Raw genomic sequence first — 27,613 nt, forward strand, 5'->3', positions numbered from 1 at the left:
GCTGTGGGTTATACTGTTGGATTTAATATCTTTCTATGACTGAATAATTTCACATAACATAATACCCTCTAGTTCCATCCATGTAGTTCAAATGGCAAGATTTCTTTTTGATTGATGAGTAATACTCCATTGTGTGTGTGTGTGTATATATATATATATATATATATATATATATATATATATATACCACATCTTCTTTGTCCATTCATCCATCAGTGGACATTTGGGCTCTTTCCATACTTTGGTTATTGTTGATAGTGCTAATATAAACATTGGGGTGCATGTGCCCCTTTGAAACAGCATACCTGTATCCCTTAGATAAATACCTAGTAGTGCAATTGCTAGGTCATAGGGTAGTTCTATTTTTAATTTTTTGAGGAACCACCATATTTCCAGAGTGGCTGCACCAGTTTGCATTCCTACCAGCAGTGCAGAAGAGATCCGCTTTCTCCGCATCCCTGCCAACATCTGTTGTTTCCTGAGTTGTTAATGTTAGCCATTCTGACAGTTGTGAGGTGACATCTCATTGTGGTTTTGATTTGTATATCCCTGATGATGACTGATGTTGAGCATTTTTTCATGTGTCTGTTTGCCATCTGGATGTCTTCTTTGGAAAAGTGTCTATTCATGTCTTTTGCCCATTTTTTCACTGGATTATTTGTTTCTCGGGTGTTAAATTTGATAAGTTCTTCATAGATTTTGGATACCACCCTTTATCTGATATGTCGTTTGCAAATATCTTTCCCATTCCATTGGTTGCCTTTCAGTTTTGTTTATTGTTTCCTTCAGACACAGCGTCTCTTTCAAGGATTTCACAGCCTTTAGGAAGAAGACAGAAACAAAAGCTGATAATGACAATATAGTGGAAAGAGGGCCAAAGCAATAATGAGGACAACAATTAGCACATTGTGGTCTTTATAGTGTTACTCACACTGTGCTGAGTGCTGTGAAATGGGTAATCTCTTTATTCCCCTTTTCCAGGGAAAAACCCTACAGAGGCGCAGAGAGGTGACACATTTTGCACTACATCACACAGTCTGTAGGCAGTGGGCAGGGTTTTGAACCTCTCCTGGATATGATGTGCAATGGGAGCAGAGAGAAGGGAAGGAAGCATTTCTATTTACTTTCTTAAAAATAAGAACAGCCAATTCTTTCTGGAAAGGAGACATCTTCAGCATTCACTTGGACCTCTCCTGGTCACAGCCTATTTCCTGCCTCTTCCAGTAGTCATCAGGAGGAAGGCAAACAACAGGGGCTCCGTAGTGAGGAGCTCATAGGCAAGGAAGGAAGGAAGAAAGATCGGAGAGCACGACCAGCCTGGCTCAGGAGGAAATGGGCTATATTTTGAAGTGGCATTTGGCTACTTTATTACTTCTTGTGGTATGACCAATCTACTAGGTGGTTGAACCCAGATCCTCAATGCTTCCTTAGTTTGGTCTATAGCTATTCCAAACCTTCTCTTTTGTTATAGTTAGGATACAGAGAAGAGGCTCAGGATAAACCTTTGCCCTGGCCAAGCTGTTTCTTTCTTTTTTTTCCTTTTCTTTTTAAAAATATGTTTAATTTTGAGGGAAAGAGAGATACAGAGTATGAGCGGGGAGGGGCAGAGAGAGAGGGAGACACAGAATCCGAAGCAGGCTCCAGGCTCTGAGCTATCAGCACAGAGCCAAACGTGAGGCTCGAACCCAAGAACCATGAGATCATGACCAGGGTCAAAGTCAGCACTCAACTGACTGAGCCACTGTGGCCAACCTGTTTCTTATCTCTATTGCCATCTCTTTCTTCTTTCAACTCCTCCCTTTGCCCTGCACCAAGGTGCCTAATTATTGTTCCTCCTTGTATTTGCAGCCCTGAAGGGAGATTCAAATACTGAGCTGGGGATTTAACAAAGCTCTGCACCCCTCCGCCAAGTCCCCCACAGAACCACCACCCTTGTTCTAGATAATTGCAGTTTTCTGGCACATAGCAAGTGTTAAAAATAAAAATATCTAGTGGAAATGAGAACTTCTATGAGAAAAGATGCCAACTAGCATACCATAGAGCCCATATGTAAATACAGTTATTTCTGTTATGTAATATACCTATTACAAGAACTGGTCTGCATCTGAGGCATTAATTTATCAGTCAGAAGTTGAATAGATTATCAGTTGTGTGACAAAATAAAGGGGAATCTGCCATGTGCAGCCATGAAGACATTTTAAAGGAATAAGCTACTGAGTTTTGCAAAATATTTTAAGAAAGTGGCTGTGGTTTTGACTTGCAGAAAACAATTGCAAAGTAATTGAGTTACGCAAAATTGATGTTTATTTAACTTAATGATAACCAACTGGTCCTAGTCTCTTCAGCGATATAGTAACTTTAATTTTTATTTTTTGTTTGACAAAGTTTAGAGTAGAGTAAGAACATTGTATACCACTTAAAGTTTTATTATTCAAGTCTACTTTATGAAATAAACAATTGGTCACATAAGCTAAACTGTTTATGTAAAAAAATCATCTGTGAGGGAGATATCTAAGAGATGGCTAAATGTGTCTCATGTTAAACAAGAAATTAGCTTTTCTTGTTTTTTAAAGTGTTGCCTGGATTTTCTTCCATGAATTAGTGTCCTCTGGTGGCAATACCTACCCCTAGTACCAAGTTCATTTTCATCTTGAATTGGAAAGAGTCCTTGAGTATTTTTAAATCCAATTCTTTACAGAGGTGGCAGTTGGAAATGTCTAAAAATATTTACAATATTATTACTACCTCCTAGTGTATTTGAGAAGCAGGTAGGCAAGGCTTTTTATAAAAATGTTTGCATTGGGGCGCCTGGGTGGCGTAGTCGGTTAAGCGTCCAACTTCAGCCAGGTCACGATCTCGCGGTCCGTGAGTTCGAGCCCTGCGTCAGGCTCTGGGCTGATGGCTCAGAGCCTGGAGCCTGTTTCCGATTCTGTGTCTCCCTCTCTCTCTGCCCCTCGCCCATTCATGCTCTGTCTCTCTCTGTCCCAAAAATAAATAAACGTTGAAAAAAATTAAAAAAAAAAATAAAAATGTTTGCATTAATCCTCTCTAGTATGAGTGAAATAATTGATTGTACACAAAAGATTACATTTATTTTCTTTGAATCAGAATACATTGGACTCTGAGCCTCAATACATTGGACACTGATTCCTCAATAAGTGAGGAAAATGTGACCTCACTTATTATATTGGCTTCATTCCATTAGATAAAAAGCATTCCAGATGGTCCTTCTTGTCTTTGGCCCATGATGTCCAAGGCATCCATAGCTTCTTTAAATTTGGGACTCTTTTTTTTTTTAACCTTATTTATTTATTTTGAGAGAGCGAGAGAGAGAGAGTGAGGGTGGGGGGAAGGGGTAGAGAGAGAAGGAGACAGAGAATCCTAAGCAGACTCTTTGCTGTCAGTACTGAGCCCGACGTGGGACTCAATCCCAGATACCGAACTTTGAGATCACAGTTTTGCCTGAGCTGAAATCAAGAGTTGGACACTTAACCAACTGAGCCACCCGGGTGCCACAAATATGGCACTCTTGCTTTGCTCTGGTGCCATGTACAAGAAGGAGAGATCCTTACAAAAATCAGATGTTCTGGAAGTTGAAATCCAATCTCCATAGGCTCATATACAACCATATCCTCCCAGGACACTGCCAAACATTTGTGCTCTTGAGAACTACAGCTTCTGCCCCTCCCCTTCCCTGTTCGCAAAGAATCACAACCATGTTCTACCTCTGTCCCTTCCAGGCAGTGATTCCTAATATCTTTTCAATGAATTGAGGGCTTAAAAATAGGCAGAGAGAGCCACTGAAGTGTCTCTTTTGTTTTACTATTGTTCTTAAGGTGAGGATATTTAAAATGCATGTCTGTCTTCTGGGATTTGGGGGAATTTAGGAGTGGAAAGTACAACAAATGTAGATTAAAATCATAATAAATGATTCTTCTTCATTTTCAGTGATTTATAGACATTGGCTTTAGTGTGTTCCAAACATAAGTATATGTTTTGAAAATTCTGTGTTCAAATTCTTCATTAATCATGAAAGACATCCCTTTATCATCCCCTAGGGAATGGGATTTCATAAAATGAAGTATGATGGAATGGTGGCAAATCAAACACTCCTTAGTGCTTGATGAGGAGAATAGAAAACTTTCAGGAAATATATGTCTTAGTTGCATATATTAAATGCAGTATTTTTCTTATATTTTAAACTTTTTTCACTTTAATTTTTTTTTTCATGTAAAGAGTTGAAGGATGCTTGCCCTACTGCCCTAAAAATATGATCCTTGATGAGGTCACCTTCAAATGTGTTTATCCAGGAGACTGTAAGTATGAACCTTACCTAATTTATTCTGAAAAATGAAACACTTGAATATTCCTTTCTCTATTGATAGCAAGTGATTGTAAACAGAAATTTTAAACAATTTCTGTTATATTCTTCTTCAATATCCCTTCCACAATTTTTTGTTTCTATTTGCTTTCCTAAAACATGTGAATCTTCCCTCTAAAATCCTTCCTGTGCTCTCTCTCTTCCAAAACACTTTCCTTGAGCCTGAAGATCCTTATAGGAAGTATACATGGGTTTATTTTAAGCGAAACAGATTAAGGAAGAGTATCTTTGTGTGTTTTGTAGGCATCCCTCTGATTCCCACAGAACCAGCATTAATGCCTCCAGGTAAGACATCTCTACCCATATTTACAGCTCTTTGTTACAATTTGAGATCTTAAAATTAGACTTATGTAATTTAAGTCTTGGTGCACTTATAATAGCTGCTGACATCAGTACTATCCCATTGGCCAGAAAACCCAGCATTCACTTTGTTTTGTTACACAGCCTTCACCGGTTCAGCACTCCAGGTTGTCTGAATGGCTTCTTCCTTCAGTTCACCTCTTCCATTTCAGTTCGTATAGATAACAAGGACTTCTCTCACATTTTAAACCTAGAATTTGGGTTTCACTAAATCTTGCTTAAATTTTCACAGTGATTAAGTTGACTCTGAAGAGATGTTAATGCAAATGAAGTCATCCTTTGGCATTTCCATTTCCGTTCTTGTGTTCTGTCCCGGCCTCTGCAGTAGGCAGTCTGGCTCATACCTCACTCTTCTCCCTCTCTATGAAACTTGGCTTAGGAAAGGGTTTGATAATTCTACTCACACTAAGGCTTGACAAACTTAATGTATTATTTTTCCTGAGGTTACACGTTAGAAAAGTTCAGATATTTCTTATTTTTTTTGGTTATATTATCATTGTTTAATTGTATTGCCAATTAAATTATCTGCTAAAAAAGGCAAGTAGGAAGTTCTGACTTTATGTAGGAGTTATGGATTTCATAGTCCATTCTAAGAGAGTTTTTATTTTCTATTTTATTTATCATTTTAATGTTTATTTATTTTTGAGAGAAAGAGAGAACATGTGCACATGCACGTGGGGGAGGGACAAAGAGAGACACACACAGGATCTGAAGCAGGCTCTGTGCTGACAGCATGAACCCTGAGACCATGACTTGAGCCAAAATCAGACACCTAACCAACTGAGCCACCCAGGTGCCCCTAGAGATTTTTAAAGTAAAAATATTCTGAACCAACCATTTAAATAAACAAAATTTTAAAAACTGAATTATAGTTGACATACATAAACCTCCTTCTATCTGTCGCTATTACCACTATTTTTATTAGCTTCTGTATGTTGAGTTCTTAGTACATGCCAGGCACCGGACTAAGCACTTTGCATACATTTAGTCCTGTTAAGTCATTAGAATATTCCATGACTGTGCTTGTTTTGGACTAGAATTTTGTTTCCTCTCCTATTGTTTAAAAGTTTATGGTAATAAGAATAAAAATATTTAAGGGGTGCCTGGGTGGCTCAGTCAGTTGGGCATCCGACTTTGGCTCAGGTCATGATCTCATGATTTGTGAGTTCAAGCCCTGTGTCAGGCTCTGTGCTGACAGCTTGGAGCCTAGAGCCTGCTTTGGATTCTGTGGCTCTCTCTCTCTCTGCCCCTCCCCACTTGCACTCCATCTGTCTCTCCTTCAGATATAAATAAATATTAAAAACTTTTTTAAAAAGAATAAAAATATTTAAGTCTGTGTTGTTTCATATTCTCTAGAAGATACAACATCTGTATATCATGATCACTGCTTATAGGACCAAGGGATAGGATTTTTTGTCCTCCTTTATTCTGCAAATTAGAAACTGTAAAATGAGCACAAAATTAAGATTATTTAGAGAATTTATTTAACTAAAATGTAAGTTTTTTCTTACATCATTGTGGTGGACTGAATAACGGCCCTCCAAATATGTTCCCAACTTAATCCCAAGAATTTGTGAATATGACCTTACAGAGGGACTTGCAGAGGGACTTGCAGGTGTGATTAAGTTAAGGAACTTAACATGGGGAAATTATCCTGGATTATCCATATGGGCCCAATGTAATAACAAGGGTCCTGATAAGAAAGTGGCGGGGGGGGGGGTGGTCAGAGTCAGAGAAGGTGATTCTGATGACAGAATCAGAGTAGAGGGGGAAAGTGAGGGACATTTGAAGATATTATGCTATGACTTTGAAGATGAAGAAAGGGACCACAAGCCAAGGTATTCAGGTGATTCAAAGAGGGAGAAAAAGCAAGGAAACAGATTCTTCCTGGGAGCCTCTAGAAGGAATGCAGCCCTTCATGGTACCTTGACTTTAAGACTTCTGACTTCCAGGACCACAAGGTAATAAATTGGTGACATGTTAAGCCACTGAATTTGTAATAACTTGTTACAGCAGCAATATGAAATGAATACAGTCATTATTAGACAATATCACTAATGAACATTAATTATAGCTAGACAAAATTTCAACCATCTATTTTGGCTATTCTGTGGTCCTTCCAGCTTTGAATAGTTTAGAGATAACTTTAGTTCTTACAAAAAGCTTTTGAAGGTGACTTACAAATGTGTTTACTAATCATATCTTCGCTTTCCACGAATCACTCCTTTACTGCACCCACCAATGGTGGTCCACATGTGGTTCACAGCACTGTGGATTCTGCTTGCAAGAAATACATTCTAGATATTCACTGAGGGAAATGAATCAGCTTCGCTACTTACTTTTTAAAGGCAACAAAATTTCGAACTCCTGAGCAGTCTTTAGTGATGTCACTGATAGTTTTACTTATTCAAACAATTGTGTTGAAGCTGTGAAACAGTGAAGATGTTTATAGAATGGTGATGAAAAGCCAGAGCTCTGGAATAAGAATTCTCTAGTTTGAATTCTGCCCCTGACACTTACTAGCTTACCTGTCTATACAGATAGTTTCCGTATCTGAAAAATGATAATGGTATTGTTATCTACTGTGCCAAGTTCTTGTGAGGAATAAAGGAAAGTCTTTATGAAATTTTTTTAGCAGTTTCTACTACATGTAAATTCCATACTTGATGGCTTCCATTTCACTGATGGAAAGGATATCTTCATTCCTAACAGGTCCAGAAATGATTACTCCATCAGACTTCACTGTATTTGATATGTTAACACCAACGCCAGGTTTGGAATGTGAGGTATGACTGGGTAATCTATTCCAGCTACTTGTCTTTTCCTGGTAGTTTCTATTCAAGTTTCTGTATCACTATCCAAATGCTATTAAACTTCTTTTGCTATGCTCTCTAATCTATCTTTGTCAAAAGATGCTAAGAAATATGCGTTACATTTTAGGAAGTTTGTGTGTGTGTGCCCTCTTTGAGGAATGAACACACTGTATTTTCTTAACTGATTTAGATATGTCTTATTAATTAGTAAGATTCTGGTCACACTAAGAAAAACAAAATTCAAATGAAGTCTTAAGTATTATCCTTTAATAAAGACTTATCTAGCGTGGGCTTCAGGCATTCAAAAATACTTATTAGGCAGCAATTATATGCCAGCCACTGTGGCAGATAATAAAGATACATTGACAAGCCAAAAAAAGATCAGGTCATTGGACTCCAGAGCTTGTAAATTGTCTTGGCCGAGACTTGAGCAGTTAGTTATCTTCTTCAAATGTGCCACCTGTTTGATAAACCAACTGTTTATTCCACCAATATTTATTTAGCGCTGTTTTTGGCCAGGTGCTATTCAAGTACCATAGATAAAACAACGTAAAAGCAAGCAAACATCCATGCCTTTGTGGAGTTTATATTCCACTGGAGGTTCTAAGATAGCCAATAAACAAAATAAGTTACTAAGTTATATAAAATGTTGGAAGAGGCTCTCAGAAAAAAAAAATCTCTTTTCAATGACATGGTCAGAAAATCCTCATTGATAAGGTACTGTAGAGTAAAAGATCTGGAGAAGTTCAGGTACTAAACCATGCCAAGAAACAGGGCAGTGTATGCAGTCTGGAACACCAGGAAACAAAGTTCCAGGATCATGTACAAAGGCCCAGAGGTAAAAATGTACCTGCCATATTAAAATAATAATGAGGCCATTATGTAAGTCCGCAGTAAGAAAATAAATAAATAATATTATGTAAAGTCTTGTAGATGATTATAAAAACTGTGGTTTTTATTTTAAAAGACACAGGAAGACACTGGGTATTTTTGAGCAGAGAAATTACACGATCTGCTTTGTTTTGGGATCATTTTACCTGTTGGGAGTATGGTGCAAAGAGACAACAGAACAGGTTAGGAAGCTACTGCAGGAATTGAGGCAGAGATGACGGTGGCATGGACCATGTGACAGCAGTGGGAATGGTGACCAATAACTGGGTTCAGGATGTGTTTTGAATACAAAGATCACAGAATTTTCTAAAAGATTAGACATGGAGTGTGAGTGAAACAGAGGCATCAAGGATTTTAAGATCTTTGCTTTGAGCAATTAAAGGATAAAGTTGGCGTTAATCAGGATGGGGAAATTGTTGGAAGTGAAGGTCTGGGATGGGTGTAACTAAGAGTTCAGGTTTGCCATGTAAAGACTGAGATTGCTCTTAGACATCAAAAACCTACAGATGTACAGACCTGGTAGACATAAATAGAGCTTAGAGCAGAGGTCAAGCTGAATTAAATTTTGAAATACTCAGTGATGGGATGAAATCACAAAAGGTGTGTGTGCAGATAGAGAAGAGAGGAAGGAGGAAGAAATGATGGCAAACGACTAAAGGGTATTAACTAGTGAAAGAGGAGAAAATGGAGGAGATCCTAATTGGTCTAGAAGCTAAGGAAAGAAAACAATAAGGAAGATGGAGTAATAAGCTATCCTAAATATGTTAATAGGTCAGTAAGATGAGGTCTAAAAATTGATCACTGGATTTAGCAAAGTAAAGTTCATTGGTGACCTTGTTAAAAATAGTTTCAGTAGAATGGAAGGTGTACATTCTTTCAGGCAATTTAGATATTGTAGGGGCTTTGGTTTTGTCTAAATATTTTCATTTTCCTGGTGAAGTGGAAATCAGGGTCAATACTGGGAATTGATACAATTGCACACAGAAAATTTTGGAAAGTTGGACTTGATTATTTGCCTCCCCTTGGCTCTTAAATTTAGAAGTGGTCACTTAATAGTCTTACTAGTTAGAAAAGCACTTAACCTCTCTTATCCTTGTTTTTGATCATGTATAATATTGGGATGATAGAAACTGGCTCAAAAATTTAGGGAGAAGCAAATGAAAGAAGCTACTATTAGTGCATGACATATAATAGATGCTAAATAGTTGTTAAGTTTTCTTCCCTATCCATTGAGATGCAGTATAGAGTAGCGGTCAAGATCACAGATTCCAGAGTAACAATCCCTGAACTTAAATTCTGACTATACCACCTACTAGCTATGTGATCTTGGGCAAGTTACTTTGACCTTCACCCTCCTGAGTTCCTCATCTATAAAACAGGAAAAAAATAGTAGTACCTACCTCAGAGGGTTGTTTTGTGGGAATGAAATGGGTTAATTAGAAAATGTCTTAAACATAATAAGTGATATAAATGTTTGATCACTGCTATAATTATTACCATAATTTAAATACAATAAAATTCGTAAACTTTAAAAAATCTACCACTGATTTATTTTGTATTTGTTTATCTGGAAGTCGGTAAGCTATATATATATAAAATAATTTATAATGGTTTTGTCCAGGGGCTTTTATTTTTTTATTTTATTATTTTTTTTTTAATTTTTTTTTCAACGTTTATTTATTTTTGGGACAGAGAGAGACAGAGCATGAACGGGGGAGGGGCAGAGAGAGAGGGAGACACAGAATCGGAAACAGGCTCCAGGCTCTGAGCCATCAGCCCAGAGCCTGACACGGGGCTCGAACTCACGGACCGCGAGATCGTGACCTGGCTGAAGTCGGACGCTTAACCGACTGCGCCACCCAGGCGCCCCTGTCCAGGGGCTTTTAGACTGATTTCACATGTGAATTTTTAATGAAATATTTATAGTATTAAGTAGTATTTTTTTTTAATTGACATTAACAGAAGTTATAATGACATACTAGCTTTACAGGACATATGAAACCTTAACCTCTATTGTATAGGTCTGTTTGCAAAAACAATCAAGACAATATAAGACTTCAATTTGCTCAGATGTCTGAGGATATGGGCAATTCTGATATCAAATAAAGATTAAGGTAAAGCTTAAATTAAGTCCAAACCTAATATTTTGGAGAGAATACATCAACAGAAATTGTAGTGAAATTCTAATTGTTCATCTTTCAAAAGCTTTCGTATTTAGAAAATGTACACTATGGGCAGGGTGAAAGGGGAATTTAAAAGTTATTTGAAAACATTAGTTGAAAATAGAAAAAAGAAAACTAACTTTCTTTTTTGTTAACAGCCTCAGCAATTTGATCCTGTTTATAATTGTAGCCAATATATATGCATTAATATGGAATGGCAGTTATACAACTGGTCTCTTAATTGCCCGAAGGACTTGGAAATGCCTGACTGTGGTTTCCGGGGAAGGCCCGTTCAAGTGAACACCGATATCTGCTGCCCTGAGTGGGAATGTCCTTGTAAGTTTGCATTTATTTATTTATTTTTAAATTTTAAATTTACTTATTTATTTTGAGAGAGAGTAAGAGAGAGCATGCAAGGGAGGGGCAGAGAGAGAGGGAGAGGCAGAATCCCAAGCAGGCTCCACACTGTCAGCGTGAAGCCTGATGTGGGATTTGAACCTGGGAACCATGAGAGCATGACCTGAGCTGAAACAAGAGTCAGACACTTAACCGACTGAGCCACCCAGGTGCCCTGTAAGTTTGCATTTCTTACATGACAGTCAATTTCCAATCAGGAGAAGATTGTTATTTTTTTTGAACTGATCACCTCACTCATCAAGCCAAAGTGATTGCTGAACTTTGTCCATTTCATTTACAATTTTGTTTTCCCATGTGTAACTTTTAGAGTTGCTTTTTGTCAAACATAATAATGCTAATTTAAAAGTTTTCTTTTTTTTTTTTTTTAAAGAGCGGTCATTACTACAAATACAAATAATTAGTTAACAGACCAAACCCACTCTCTACCATTTTTCTTAGGTCGGTGTTCCATGTTGTCAGAACTGAGTATTATTACATTTGATGGAAACAATGCAGCCTTATATAGTATGGCTTCTTACATCTTGTTAAGAATTCCTGGAGAGATTATTGTTGTTCACATTGAAAAATGTTCTGTGAATCAGGTAGGTCATAATCCATTCTTGTGTCATTTCTTCATAAACCCATAGCTAATGTACACAGCAACATTAGATATTCCTAAAGTGAGAAGGGGCTCAATAACTCACTGAGATACATCTTCTAGCACTTAAAACAAAAAAGAAAATGTTACATGTGACTATATTTAGAGGCACGTAAAATTAATTCACATAATGTTTTTAAAAGTCAAGTAATAGATTTTTAAGTGTTTTTTTACTTTTTTTTTTCAGAATGGAAATTCATTTAAAAAGCTAGTGAGTATTTGCAAAGTGTTTCATAAACTCCTTCTCTTTATTGCCAACATTATGTTTAACTCCATAAAGTTTTAATATTTTTTTTTCAAATTAAGGCATCCTCTGGAAGAACGTATGGACTTTGTTTTAAGAAGTTAAATTTGACCACATCAGTACATAAAATACTTGTTAATCGGGCAACAAGAAAGGTAAGAACACAAAGTTGAAAGATATCCTCACATTAGAGAAAATGAAGAAATTATATTAAACATGATTCCTTCCCAAACCAGGGGAAATTAAACATTTCAGCAGAGTTTCGTTGCTATTGTGTTTAATCATTCTTTTCATGGAAAGTAAAAAAAATGTGTTTCTTAATATTGTATTTCTCCTTCCAAGATGTGCCAACTGTTGCAAATATGTCTCCCCTTGTGAGGTTAACTGTAATGGCCGTGTAAAATCCATGAAAGTCCTCTTGGATAATGTGAGGGCCCAAGTTTCTTAGTGTCAGTTAACATTAGTGTTTTCCATTAGATAAAGTGGAACTGATGTGAAAAAGAGAGATCACAGGGTTGAAAAAAGGAGTAGCTAAGAACACCAGAATGAAGACCACTGAGAGAAAAATAGTTTTGAAGTGCTGATGAACATTTTTCAATGAATATGTGATAGCTAAAGTAAAAAAATGAAGAAATATTTGGCTATTGAACCAAACTGAAGAAGGGGGAGGTATTGGGAAATTGGAAAAAAACCCTTTGATTTTACAGGAAAAACCTTTATCCCAAGGAATATATATTTACTGGAGAGGGATGAGCTATAAGCTGGATACTTTACTGATATGTTTCTCTCAAAAATGTAAGAAAATATTGTGTAAGATTTTGCTAAAGTGGCTGAGATGTTATATACCTTCTAGAAAGAATTTGTTTTTTGTTTTTTTTTTTTAATTTTTTTTTCAATGTTTATTCATTTTTGGGACAGAGAGAGACAGAGCATGAACGGGGGAGGGGCAGAGAGAGAGGGAGACACAGAATCGGAAACAGGCTCCAGGCTCTGAGCCATCAGCCCAGAGCCTGACGCGGGGCTCGAACTCACGGACCGCGAGATCGTGACCTGGCTGAAGTCGGACGCTTAACCGACTGCGCCACCCAGGCGCCCCATGTTTTTTGTTTTTTTTTTAACCACAGGCCAAACATTCTCGACTTGAAAAAAATATTAAAATGAAACTAAAATATAGTACGGTGTTAGAAACTTTAATTTTAGGTAAAGCAAAATACATGAATGGGGTAATTTTTTGGATGATAGCATTTGTATATATACCTTTGATTTGATCAGGTTGATATATTAACAGGAAGTGGATGAGAAATAAATTTAAACTCAAATCTGGTCAGTGATATTATTATGAGCTTTGGGGGCCAAAGGGCTTATTTTTTACCTCGCTGGTCATGTATTCAGTTAAAAACTAATTATTTAAGAATTATTTAATGAGAGTTTATGTGATAAGACAACACAGGTCCTGGTATCAAGTAATTTGTAGCTGTATGTGAGGTGCCTAAATGTAACTGTCGACCAATTATAAACCAATAGGAGGTATATAGAGTATGACTAATATATTGCCAAAACAGATCTCTTAATGCAGTTTATAGAAAGGTCAAATAGGTATTTTTGGAGGAGGTGACACCTGAGAGAAGTCTTAAACCAAGAGCAGAAATTAACCAGGCAGGAGTAAGGACATTTCAGCCTGCAGGTGGCAGTATGAGGAAGATATAAAAATGAGAAACTGGTTGGTTGGGGAGACATGACTGACAAATTTATTTCTGGTTCCGTGTCTTTGCCATCATTTATAACAGTGGATTTCTAAATATAATCCTCAGATTGCCTACATTTGTATTACCAAGAGTACACGTTACAAATACAGAGTCTAGAATCCCATCCAAACCTAGGAAATAGAATTGCTGGGAATCTTAATCTTTACCAAGCTTGACAGATGATTGTTAGGAACATTATAGTTAAACACTGATTTAGAAGAGCAAAGAAAGGACCCAGATTAAAGAAAACATCCTGAAAATAACTTTAGCATCAAAAGTTCATTTTAGCAGATAATGGTGTAATCAACATATACTGAGGGAAACAGACAGAAAAGCATACTTAACATAGAAGAAAGTTAGTTTTGAAGAATATAAGGGGCAGAAGGGTTAGAACAAATACTGAATATAGCAGGATACAACAAAGGAATAATAAATGAGCTTAGAAGTTATTTGAAGCTGTGGCATCAGCAGGGAGATAAATTTTTAAAAACGTAGGAAATAGTTTATATTCAACAAGAAGAAATGGAGTCATCTGATTCTCCTACTTGTAATGGGTGTATATGTAAACATAAACAGTTTCCTAACAGATGTAAAATTTCTTATTTTAGGTAGAAGTGGATTCTGTTGTAGTACCTCTGCCCTTTTCAAATCAAGAACTGTCCATAGAAGATTCTGGTACCATGTATGTGATTACGACTCCAGCTGGACTAATCGTAAAGTGGGCTCACCTTACAGGGATCATAGACATTCATTTTGGCTTTCGATTTAACTTGTCATCTTATACAGAAGGACTCTGTGGTGAGCATTGCTTTTCAAATCTCAATGTCTTCTAATTGTTTTCCTGTCCACATTTACCATTTTGGCCCCTGATGCCCCACTTTTTATATTCGAGGTGTGGTGTTAACTTTCAGTGGCTCACGTGAATACTAAAGAAAGCAGTAGCTTTAAAAAAAATGGGCTAAGAAGCAAGAAATAACAGTTCAGTTTGCATATTTTTTGGAAATATATGTTTACTACTACTGTAATACTGTTTGTATTCCTACTAGTTCATCTTTATTAATCATTAATAAGGTGCCAAGCGTTATTTTATATACTTGAACTTATTCAATTCTAACAATAGCCCACATAAGTTAGTACTAGTGTTAATTTACAAGTGAAAAGTAGGAAGTTATAGAAAGGTTAAAGGCTTAAAAATATTGTTTATTCCTTATTATGTTAAAATTTGAAATAGGGGAAAACTTAGTTGCTTAAGCCACCTTGAACGTTACATACAGGGAACACAATGCTCTCAATATTTGTCACAGTTTTGTTATAAAGTGTAATGCCTAGATGTATCTTTACACCTAGGCTAATACCACACCATGTTACATAGACACATAAAGAGTTATAAGCCAAAGGAAATAAATTACAAATACCTCTAAGTACATAACAAAATTAAAAAGTATAATACTGGTTTTGATGTTTGATGGAGGCTATTTTCTTTGTAGCTCTATGCTCTTTTTTTTTAAGTTTATTTATTTATTTTGAGAGAGAGAGAGAGAGACAGAGAGAGACAGAGAGAGCATGAGCAGGGGATGGGCAGAGAGAGACGGGGAGAGAGAGAATCCCAAGCTCCACACTCACAGTGGCTCAAACTCCTGAACCGTGAGATCATGACCTGAGCTGAAATCAAGAGTCAGATGCTTAACTGACTAAGTCACTGGGCACCCCTATAGCTCCATGCTCTTAAGTGAATATCAGTTTCCTCATCTTTAAAATGGGAATAACAATATTCTACCTTCAAGATTGTTGTTAGGGTTGAATGTGAAAGTTAATGTCAAACACTTGACACATTGCTTAATACATACAATCAATAGATATTAGTTTAGTACAAATATATTTATTTTAATATCACTAAATATTAATTGAGTAAAAGTTTATGGATCACCTCCTGAGTGTCTAACACAGTGCTAGGTGCTGACAACCCAAAAACAAATAAGACTAAGTCCTTTCCCTCAACAAATTACATAAAAGACTCTAATTTCTTCTTTAAAACATTTAGGGCAACGTTTGGCTGAAAAGGTTTACGTATTTCCTTGCCTATTTATAGTATGCTAAGCATAGCACAAAAGATTATTTGAGTATGTATAGTATTGATTATACATAAAAAATCAATTATTATTGATTAATACTCAGAGACTTTGGGAATGCATATATCTCTGATGATTTATCACTTTTATGTGCTATGATTTCTGTTTTATTTTGTGTTTGCTTTCCCCCTCATTGTCGGCTCATGCTTTTACAGGCACACTCTGCTAACTGGATTCTCAAGTAATTACTGTAAAGAAAAAAGGCTAGGGTCACCTTTTTGCTAGCCAAGATTCACCCCCTAAACTTTGTAACTTCCATAGTAGGAGAAGAGTGGCTTCATGTCTACTAGCTTGGGTGCTGGCTGAAAAAATTGTAGTGAACAAGAGTGTGAGCTAAATTGAGTACGGACCCTAGAATGGGAGGTCTGTATGAATACCTCGTTCTACACAGCACTGTGAAGTTTACAGGGGTGGTGCCTGGCATTGCAGTAAAAAATATTTTTATTAGCAATTACTTTTTCCCAGGAAAGTTTAGACTTAAAAAATAGTAGCTGCTTTACAGTATAGTTCACTTTACTTGTGATTTGTTTTTTTATTTGTTTGTTTTTGCATTGCATTCAGTTCCTTGTGTATTTACAAGGATGAGGCAATATGGTAGCAGCAACTCTTATGATCTTGATATATCTACCTGAGGATTAAGATTTGATACTTGAAAAAAAATGTTTAAGTTATATCTTTTATAGTTGGAGCCTTGGGGATTAAGAAAGATTAGATCTTTTCAGATCACGTATGATCGGGGTTCTGGGCCATTTCTCTGTATTTCCCTTGGCTCTGTACTACACTGGATAAAGAGCAAGCTCCATCATCAGTCTAGCCTTCCTCAGGAAACTAGAGGCCATAGCAGGTCAAAGCGTTATAACCATCAATAGGCCACACCACCCCAAGGAAGGGAGATTGTCTATGCCTTAGAATTCCCAGGTCAAATCCTGTTTGGCTGTGGCTGTCCAAGTGCTGAATGTATCCATGTGTCTAGGTGACTGCCTGACCTGATTGGCTTATTACTTGCAATAGTGTTAATGAGAGGGAGTAAGAATTACCTTTATGCCAATCATAGCTCTCTCCTGTAGTGGTGATGGGGCAGGGATACTTCCTGAAAGGTAAAATTTAATGTTTACAGGCAGGGTTTTCCTGGGAGAATGGATATCTGGGAGGCAAACACCCACTATTCTAAGGAATATCTTGGCAAGCTTAAGAGCTAATTCTTAAATTAGGAAGTAGTGGTAATAGTAGTGGAAGAGTGTGGGAGCAGAGTCAATCTCCTCTTTCTTCATTTTCTGTCATTTTTTTCACATGTCTTGACTTCCAGGATTGTGGTTTCTTTCTTATCTGGTTAAGAAAACTCTATACTATTTTATCAAAGAACCAGATACATAATTTAAAAATCCATCAACATTAAAGTTAAAGGATATACATTTGGCACCTTGTTCAGTAAATAATTTATTCATTTCAAATCAATTATTAAGATGATTTATTTCTGCTGCCTACATTTGGTTGAAGTGGAAAAAATTTTCCTTTCAAATGTCACGTATCTTTCTAGGAATTTGCAATGATGATCCAGATGACGATCTAAGAATGCAAAATGGCACAATTATTACAAACATGGAAGACATAGAATTATTTATCGAGAGCTGGGAAATTGAGAAATCATTTGAAGTAACAACAAGAAGACCCGTTAGGAATTGTACTGAACATGATTGCAGTCGCTGCATTGAGTTATTGAACAGAAGGGTTTTCATTCCATGCCATAATAAAGTAAGTTAAGGGCAACCATAGATAAGAACTATCATGTTAGACATACTGAGACTAATGCCAATAAATTCCTGTTCTTGCCATGATGTTCTTCTAGTGAGAAGAGTTTAGCCCCAAACCTTCTGTCAGTATGCTTTGGAATTCAGAATCATTTACTTTTATAGACTTAAAGAGATAAGAAGAATAATTATCTTTCATTCTCCTGTTTTTTTAGAATTCTATCGACAGATTCCAAGAAAAATGAAATTATGTCCTACAAATAAATGCCTCTAGGAGAAAGAAATCAATGTCACTTGATAACCCAATAGAGAAACCAAGACAGTGAGGATATTATCAATTCTCTATGATCCTAGCCTCTTAGGTGTATACGTGTAATAGAACCTGTCATATATTCAATTAAATATTCTTTGTCTCTAACTTTCTGACTTTATGTGACTAGTAGATATTTTAAATAATCTGTATCATTAAAAAAAGATCCATTGTTAGGGACAAATACAGCACTTCGTAAATCATTTAATGAAAAGTTTGTGAGCATCCAGCACCCTCAAGGCTTTCTGCTGAACTCCTGTGATCCAAAGATGAGCAAGACTGTCCCTTGTCCTCGGGAGGTCTGGTGGGAAAGCAAGCTTGTAAACAGGTATCTGACAATAGACAGTCTGGAGGGATATAGGAGCCCAGGTTTGGAGGAGACTGCTCGTAGTTTTAGATGTTTGATTTACTTAGAAGGATAAATTTGCCAGGAGAGAAGAGGTAGGAAGGGACACCTAGGCAGATATGTATAACAGTATGTATAACAGCAAGTTTTGTGTAAAAGGCCATGTTAGGAAGACATTGAAATAGTTGAGTGTAAGACATATGGAGGGAAAGAGCCTGGGAAAGAGGATGAGGGAACTGTCAAGGCAGGAAGGAATTCACTGTGTGGCACCTTCCATGCCAGAACATGGAGTGTAGACTCCATAGTCCTCAGCCTGCCCCATGAGTTCCCTCAGGGAAAGGCAAAGGATGTGAAGTCATGGGTTTTGCTTTTTTTTTTTTTAAGTTTATTTATTTCTTTTTGAGAGAGAGAGTGGGAGAGAGAGAGAGAGAAGACTGGAGGGTCAGAGAGAGAGGAGGCTCTGTCAGTGCAGAGCCGGACGTGGGGGGTCAAACTCAGGAACCATGAGATCGTGACCTGAGCCGAAAACCAAGAAACAGTGCTTAACCTACTAAGCCACCCAGGCGTCCCATGGATGAAGATAGGTTTTAATTATTTACATTTTTTTTGAAAAGCAGACATATAAAAATGAAAAAAATAACAAACATGTTAAAACTCACTTCAATGTCATTTTAAAGCATAATGATTTTCAAAAAAATTGCATTTTTGATGGAGAACTTAGAAGGCTGATTAAATCAGGAATTTTCCAGCTTAACTATTAAAGGCTTAGTGAGGCAACACAGGGTGCCATTTAGTCTATCATAGCCAGATCACAGGAACAGATCTGTTCCCAGTGAATCGGATGGCAAAAGAAAGGAATGCTGGTAATTTGGTTTTCCCACTTGTAAGCTTCATCTTCATTTGAAAATCTCCACAAAGCAGGCAGATGATCTGCCTGGATTCTATCATTCTTCTACCTAAAACCCTTCAGCGTCTCTCACTCATATGTAAAGTACATGCCAAGCAACCTTCCTATCAAGACTTATGGGTCCTCTACACTCTGGCCCACCTATTTCTCTAGCTTCCTCTTGTGCTACACTCTCCTGTCTCCTTTCAACTTCTTGAACATTCCAAGATTTTTCCTGCCAGTGGGCTTTTAAGCTTCTAGTTTTTCTAGCTGGAACTCTTGCGTCCTCTAATTCATTTTAGCATGGTGACGCCTCGAATCTATTCAAAGACCTTTTTTAGCTAAGAGATCCACAGGCAGAGAATAGGTCTGTGTTATTGACCTTTATACTCATGCATAGCACCATGCCTGATATATAGTTAGGTGTTCAGTAAATTATGAAACATGCATAAGTGAGTATATATGAATGGGAGATACAGGAGAATCAGCTTTTGTGGGTTAAGCAGAAATATATATAATTTTTTTACTTCGGATGAATTATGTCATATGGAATTTCAAAACAAAAATACCCAGAAAAAGCTTAGAAACATAATTCTGGAGCTCAGAGGAGGTAAGTTGAGTCCAGAGATCAGGTCTGGGGACTCATTTGCATATGGATTTTTAAATATAACAATAAGTAGTGTGCAATGTGCCAGTGTCTGCTCTGTATATTTACCATATATTAGCTCACAGCTAGGAAAAGATTTAAATGCCCACAATTGGTGGTATGAGTCCAGGAAGAACATTAGTAGCTAGCGGACGTGTCCATTGAGGATGGAATCTAGAGAAACACTCAGAATATAAGGCAGCAGAGGAGCTGACAATAAACAGGTAAATAGGCAATAGAACGAAGTACACACCAAGTCCAAGGAGAGGGTTTTAAGAAGGAAACTAGCAGTGTTCCCTGGATTTGGCAGTGGGGATACTCTTGACCACAGCAAGTATTCCATACAAGTTAAAGTGGTTGGAAACCAAGGAGATTCCGTAAAGAAGACTAAAAGAATGTAGAATCTTGGTTTTTTATAGATATGGACCTTGAAGAAGAAATGATGAGATAGGAAGAATATTTAGTATTTTTATCCGGCACTTTGAGCTGTATCAGAATTTAGGATGTGTGTGTGGATGTTTAGTATGTTTGCTGAATGAAAGAGCAGAGAGAAAAATTGGAATAAGTGGTGTTACAAGTTAAATTATTTAGATTTCAGGCATTTCTAGATCAAAATGAAACCATCTATAGAAACAAATGTGTCTCTAAATTGAGGCAAGTCAAACTATATAAATTATTCAATGTTCAATATTACTACCTTTTTTGAGAAGCATTTAAAACCTCATTTAATAGGAAGGCCATGTGTCATTATGGAACGCTTCAGGAGCTTCCGGTTTTATCTGTCATGGATTCAAGTCCTATGTAATATATGGAAAGGACAATTATAACCCAAAGTATAATATCAGAAATAGATTGTGCTAGGTACACATGCTTTGTTTCTCTTTTATCTTTATAAGGTAGATTTATGTAGATTAGTGCAGGCAATATTTATCTTATCCAGAATGTGTTTAAAAATATTATACCATCAGAGATGACATATGGTATTATGAAATTTGGAATCGCAGGTCAAGGAAGAGCCATAGTAAATACTAACTTGCCACCCTTTTATTCTCTGAATAGCTTTAGTGTAACTTAGGCCCTTCAGAGAAATAAAACAACAGAACTTATCCCAAGGCAAAATGTATCTCTAGGTTTCACCGCAGAACTTTTGTGAAAAGATGTGGATCAATTACACCTATTTCTGGAACTATGAATGTGATGCAATTTCTGCGTATGTGGCTCTGTGCAACAGGTTCGACATCTGTATTCAGTGGAGAACACCAGATTACTGCTGTAAGTAGTACATTTCAGATAATATTTCTCACCATCAAAAAGCATTCCATATTTTTTGCATTCACTTCTTTCTCTTTTCATTTTTCACCACAAAATAATTTCATAAGAATAAAATGCCTATCAACGTAACCTAGAAGTTAGATGTCAGCTTTTCCACATAGGCAACTTCTATTTTCATCCTGATCTACACCTATGGTCGGCCTCAGTTGTCCCAGAAGAAAACCTAGTCCACAAAATATTACCTAGCAAAATCAGCGGAAGTGTGGAAGAAATCACAGGGAATGGAAAAAAGATTTGAATTCTGTATCCCAGAGCACATTTTGTTGGTTTCAATTCCACCTGCCTCATTTGCCCAGCTTGTTCCTGAGCTTGTGAAGAGGATGCATGATTTTCTGTCCCCTTTTCCTCCTTTCCTGATACTGTATCCACTTTCTGGAAACTAATCTTTCTGGCTTTCTTTGATCCATATCTAGGTTCAATCTTTTTCCAAATACGTGTTTGTGTATCCTTCTTCTTTTGTATGTATTCTTTGCTCATTTTTATCTTTTTTAATGAATATAATTTACTGTCAAATTGGCTCACATACAACACCCAGTGCTCATCCAACAAGTGCCCTCCTCAATGCCCATCACCCATTTTTCCTCCCCTTTAACCCCGCATCCACCCTTAGTTTGTTCTCTGTGTTTAATAGTTGGCCCATTTTTATCTATAGGGCCCATGCTTTCTCATCAAGTTGTAAGGCTTTTCATAAAAAGTTTTTTCAACCTATCATCAGTCCTGGGCACATTTTACAGAAAACAATGTTAATTTCATTTATGAAATAGCAATTAAATAGATTAAGCGGTAAAATATGGTCAAAATGAATGTCAGTGAAATGTTCCAAGATAAAAGTTTTCATTTTCCCTAGAGGAAAAAATAAAATACACAGAGAAAGAATAATATATCCCAAACACCGGTTACATGACGTTGTTTCAGATATAAAGCAGCTCCTGGTGTGCCTTACTATCTCTTACCTCTCCTTGCTCCCAGAGGTAATCACTATTCAAGAGTGGGTAGCTTGATTCATGGGAAATGTATGGCATCTCTAACTTTAATAGACACTGTCAAATTGTTCCCCACTGAGATTTTATCAATTTATGTCCCCACCAGCTACATGTTCATTTTTTAAAAGTATGATTTTTTAAGATCACTGAAAATCAAAAGAATTTTCTCAAACATAATTTAGAAACTGCTCAGCAATGGTAGTTTCTTGTGACAGTGAAGGATTGAACCTAACCACACAGCATTTTTCTTTTTTATGGCTTGGTTGAGTTATATATTCAGAGCATATTTCTGTGCTTATCCTGAGTAGACTGTTGTATATCCTCACTACACACAGAAGTAACTTCGTACTGGTTGAATCTATATTTATCCCAACCAGATCTGGGCTGCCTATTGGTCATATTATTTGCTACAAATCAGATGAGCTTTTCCTACTGTAACATAACATAATACTAGCTGGATATCTGGAAGATGCTCAAAAATACCTACTGTTTGTTTTGTTTCTAGTTTTGGGTTATATCATAAATGAAAAATGAACCTTGAAGAGACTGAAATGGGCAAAATTAATTTTCCAAAAGAAATCTGACATTTCTTCCTTTTCTTATAATTCAAATAGGTGACTTTTATCATTAGCAAATTTTGTCCTCTGTTATTCATAGCTCTGAATTGCCCAGAGGGGAAGGAGTACCAACCCTGTGTGAGGACTTGTGAAGCAAGAACATGTTTGAACAGATGGTTCTATGGACACTCTCCATGTTTGAATTTAAGAGAAGATTGTGTATGCAAAAATGGAACCATTCTCCACAGGCCAGATTCAACTCAGTGCATTCCAGAGAAAGAATGTGGTAAGCAGCAGAGTGCAAAGTGACTTCTTAGGGACCTGGCAAATAAATGAAACTTATTTAGATCTTGAGAAGATGTGCTGAGAAGGATTGAACAAAGGTCACATAGGTGTTGGAAGGGAAACCAGTTCGTTTGTAATTTGATTTTAATATAATGATTGATTTCAATTGAAGTGACCCAAGTTAGAAATTTTGTTCAGGGGCGCCTGGGTGGCTCAGTCAGTTGAGCGTCCAACTTCACTCAGGTCAGGATCTCACAGTTCATGGGTTTGAGCCCCCCATCAGGCTCTGTGCTGACAGCTCAGAGCCTGGAATCCGCTTCAGATTCTGCATCTCCCTCTTTCTGTCCCTCCCCTGCTCACACTCTGTCTCTCTCTCTCTCACTCTCAAAAATAAATAAACATTAAAAAATTAAGAAAAAAAGAAGCTTTGTTCATAATGTAGGGGTTTTTTTGTTTGTTTGTTTGTTCCAAGATTTTATTTAAATTCCAGTTAGTTAACATACAGTGCAATATCAGGTGTAAAATTTAGTGATTCAACACATACAACACCTGGTGCTCATCACAAATGCTCTCCTTAATCCCCATCAACTTTTTAATCCATCCCCCCATGGCGGTGATGTGTTTCAATCTCTACCTATGCCTGTAATAACTTAGCAAGAGTATGGCAAATTAAGAATTAAGAACATAGGCTGTGCACTGAACTCAAATTCCAATTATTTCACGTAATAATGATTCAGTTTTACCTCTTTGAGCCTAAGTTACACATCTGTAAAATGGGAAAAATAAAAGCATTTATTCCATAAGGCTAGTGTGGGGATCCATAAAATAATACAAAGTATTTTGCAACAGTACCTAGAGAAAAATAACCACTTGAGAAATGTCAGATAGTGTTATTATCTGGGAGAAAACATTTAATTTTTCTACTTTCATTTTCAAACCACTTGATTCTGACTCATCATCTCCATTGTGGTTGCAGATGAAAATAGTCCAAAATTGAGAAAATTGCAGTACCGTACTTTTTCAGTCATAGGGCTTATCATTGTGGTTAGAAGAAAAGAGAATTAGCTAATAATGAAAGAAAATGGGCAAGTAGAAGTGAAAGGCACATATAGTTCTAGAAAGTTTGTGTTTGTCATTGAGAAGAGTATTTGTAGAAGACTGAGAATAAACAGGAGTGCTTATGTTTGTTTTTAGGGACCTGTGAGGTTGGTTTGATAGTAAAGAGAATAATATAAGAGAAGTTCATTTGAGGCTGGGGATATGTTGGTCACTATTCATCTCTATTATTATTATTATTATTATTATTATTGTTGTTGTTATTATTTTAATGTTTATTTATTTTTGAAAGAGAGACAGAGTGCAAGCTGGGGAGGAGCAGGGAGAGGGAGACACAGAATCTGAAGCAGGTTCCAGGTTCTGAGCTCAGCAGAGCCTGACCAGGGCTCGAACTCACGAACCATGAGATCATGACCTGAGTTGAAGTTGGTTGCTCAGCTGACTGAACCACCCAGGCTCCCCTCATCTCTATTATTTTTAAAAGAACTTCTAGATGGCCATAGTTTTCATTAAGTAAAACTTCAATAATAAAACTACAAGAGTCACTAAATAATTAGCTACTTCCCACATTTAGATTTTAAAGCTGACATGCTTTGCATTTGACAAAAATGATAAATGTATGGTAAGGCCTTTTTTTTCTTTCTAATACCACTCAGTTTTAACAGTTAATATTTTAAAACTAACTTAAATTTATTTTGCTGAGTTTGTTCAAGCTAAATAAGTTGTATTAACGGACAAAATGAATAAGAAATAAACAAATGATCCTATTTATTGAAGAAGACAGGCAAATTTACAGGTAGTTGTAGGAAGGAAAAATATTTTTGCAGACTACATTGCAAATTTCATTAGAGAAAAATGTAAGCTAGTAGCTGATGAAAAGGGGAATCTAAGAAAGGATAAATATGGGATGTGTTATCTATGTTGCTGAACCAATTCATGGTCTGAAATCAAAACAATAAATGCATCACAGCTTCATTTATTTTAGTGGCCGGGTGATGAGTGATATAACATTGTTCCTCTTTTTAAGCATGTACTGATAGTGAAGACCAGCCTCGCACTGCTGGGGAGGTTTGGAATGGGGGCATTGACGAATGTGCCCTGTACAAATGTTTGGGGAATGGAAGTATTATTCCCATAGAACCTGACTGTGATGAAGAGCCCTCACCAACTTGTGAACGAGAAGCTGAAGTTGTCCTGGGCATCATTGATAAGTGGACCTGCTGTTCAAAGGAAGTTTGCGGTGTGTATGTGGGCCAAAACCTTACAGTTAACGCCACAAAATTTGTTGATACCATTTGTGAAAAAGTAAGGTGTGCATAATGCTTGGTATAAAAGAAAGTAAAGGTTGAGGTAAAAACAGAAATATTGCCATAAATATTGTTTATATTCTCTCAAAGCAAGTTTTATCTCATTCGTGTTTTTGCTGATTTTGCAAATACACACACAAAACTCTAGCTATTAACAATTAATAATATTCAATAATATGTGACAAGAGAACGTTTCTGGGAATCTTTGACTTGTGACAATCGAGGGTGAAAGACCATAATAAATAAACCTTCGATTGGCAACCTTTTCACATATGACCCATTTGTGAGCTGAATGTGTTTAATTGCAGCATAAAGCACAGATTTTAGTTATATTCACGAATATTTTAACGCTTCTGTTTCTTAATTCCAGGTTGTGACATGACCTTATGTGAAACTGCCATTCCAACATGTACAGATAGTCAAAAATTGGTTGTTGGCCATAGTCCTCTTTCTTGTTGCCCACAGTATCAATGTGGTGAGTGATTAACTAGGAGCATTAAGAGTCAGGTTTATTGTTTGCTCAGAATAGTGGATTAGATTCTCACTCTCTGTGTCTACAAGAAAATGATTGGTTATAAAATATTGTGGAGTTGTCTTGCTAAAGATAGTTCTTTTTTAACCTGCAATTTCTTTACAAATACATATGTAGATATTTTAAGTTTATATATTATATTAATACATCTATTTAGATAGTTAACTTGATGTAAAGATCTTAGCAGAAATATATAGGAAATAGCAGGTGTGATATTGTGATTTATAATAAGAGATATAGATCTGGTCTTCCACCCCCTTCTCACCACAGAGCTCCTAATCCTTGGCTTTTCCAAAGTGAGGAGAACTAGGAAGTGTCTTTTGTTATGTTAATGAGTTAATGATTTCCCCTTGCCAGGAGAATCAATGAGGTGATTGGAGGTTGGAACTTTCAGTCCCACCCCCTGATCTCCAAGGAGGGGAAAGGGGCTGGAGGTTTGATGAGATCTTCAATGGCCAAAAATTTAACCAATCAGGTTTATGTAATAAGGTCTCCATAAAAAACCCCAAGGAGGATGAGGTTTAGAGAACTTCCAGGATAGTGAACATAAGGAAATTCGAGGCCTGGTGTGTTCTGAGAGGGCACAAGAACTCCCAACCCTTTCCCTATACCTTGCCCTATGCATATCTTCCATCTGTTTATTCCTGAGTTATTTTCTTTTATAATAAATTGGTGATCTAGTAAGTGCAATGTTTCTCTGAGTTCTGCTAGCTGTTCTAGCAAATTAATCAAACTCAAGGAAGAAGATGTGGGAACCTCTGATTTATAGCCAGTCAGCCAGCAGTATGGGCTATACAAGGTGGGCTTGTAACTAGTGTTTATAGATAGAATTGAGTTGAATTGTAGGACACCCAGCTGGAGAATTACTTGGTGCTGTATGGGAATCCTCGCCTACCAAACACACACTGAGTTAGCAGGATACAGATACATTCAAAGAGAAGTAAGCCATGCTACTTTATCTAATCATTTCACTCTATACAACTTTTCAAATATCTTTGTGTTTTTGCAGAATGTGACCCATTGAAATGCCCCAGTATTTCAATTCCAGAATGCAGAGAAGATCAATTCATGATTCAAGTTCAACAGGAAGAGCCTTGCTGTTTTTCTCCTCTCTGTGGTAAGTGTTCTGTAAGATAACTTTTTGGAACAAAGAGAGGGAAAATCTTTTGTTTGATGTGAATTTTATGGGACTCATGGTAACCAATATTCTGCTAATATACTGATAGAAACTCAACTGAATAAGAACATTTGAAAAGAAAGTACAGCATTTTAAATGACTCTTGACAATTATTACGGTTAGCTCTACGTTCACTTAACATATATATGGACTCGGGGCGCCTGGGTGGCTCAGTCAGTTGAGCGTCCAACTTCAGCTCAGGTCATGATCTTGTGGTCTGTGAGTTCAAGCCCCGCATCGGGCTCTGTGCTGACAGCTCAGAACCTGGAGTCTGCTTCGGATTCTGTGTCTCCCTCTCTCTCTGCCCCTCCCTTGCTCGTGCTCTGTCTCTCTCTCTCTGTCAAAAATAAACATTAATTTTTTTTAAAAAACATATATATGGACTACATATACCAGTCAAAACACGCTCAAGGCAATATAATTAAGTATTTTTTTTCTTTAATAAGGCTAGCACCAATTGTTTTTGGAGAAAAATTTAGCCTTGGCTTTCCTTGAAGAACCAACTAAAATAATGGACTCTGCCAAGCCATTATAGAACCTCTTTACAATTTCATTTTATATAGGGGCGCCTGGGTGGCTCAGTCGGTTAAGCATCTGACTTTGGCTCAGGTCATGATCTCATGGTTCATGAGTTTGGGCCCCGCGTCAGGCTCTGTGCTGACAGCTCAG

At 36.9% G+C, this 27,613-nt stretch overlaps 1 protein-coding gene across 1 annotated transcript in view; it reads left to right on the forward strand.

Moving 5' to 3' along the window:
• Positions 1 to 27,613, forward strand: part of OTOGL (otogelin like) — a 140,699-nt gene that overhangs the window by 95,709 nt on the left and 17,377 nt on the right. Inside the window, exons 35-48 of the mRNA XM_019835272.3 lie at positions 4,237 to 4,316; positions 4,625 to 4,666; positions 7,454 to 7,527; positions 10,766 to 10,943; positions 11,463 to 11,605; positions 11,849 to 11,872; positions 11,968 to 12,060; positions 14,259 to 14,448; positions 17,317 to 17,531; positions 20,846 to 20,987; positions 22,688 to 22,873; positions 24,956 to 25,168; positions 25,606 to 25,710; positions 26,777 to 26,884. Coding sequence (XP_019690831.2) covers positions 4,237 to 4,316; positions 4,625 to 4,666; positions 7,454 to 7,527; positions 10,766 to 10,943; positions 11,463 to 11,605; positions 11,849 to 11,872; positions 11,968 to 12,060; positions 14,259 to 14,448; positions 17,317 to 17,531; positions 20,846 to 20,987; positions 22,688 to 22,873; positions 24,956 to 25,168; positions 25,606 to 25,710; positions 26,777 to 26,884 — 1,793 coding nt within the window. The remainder of the gene's footprint in view (positions 1 to 4,236; positions 4,317 to 4,624; positions 4,667 to 7,453; positions 7,528 to 10,765; positions 10,944 to 11,462; positions 11,606 to 11,848; positions 11,873 to 11,967; positions 12,061 to 14,258; positions 14,449 to 17,316; positions 17,532 to 20,845; positions 20,988 to 22,687; positions 22,874 to 24,955; positions 25,169 to 25,605; positions 25,711 to 26,776; positions 26,885 to 27,613) is intronic.

Source organism: Felis catus, chromosome B4 (genome assembly GCF_018350175.1).
Source record: "Felis catus isolate Fca126 chromosome B4, F.catus_Fca126_mat1.0, whole genome shotgun sequence".
Classification (NCBI taxonomy): Eukaryota; Metazoa; Chordata; class Mammalia; order Carnivora; family Felidae; genus Felis; species Felis catus.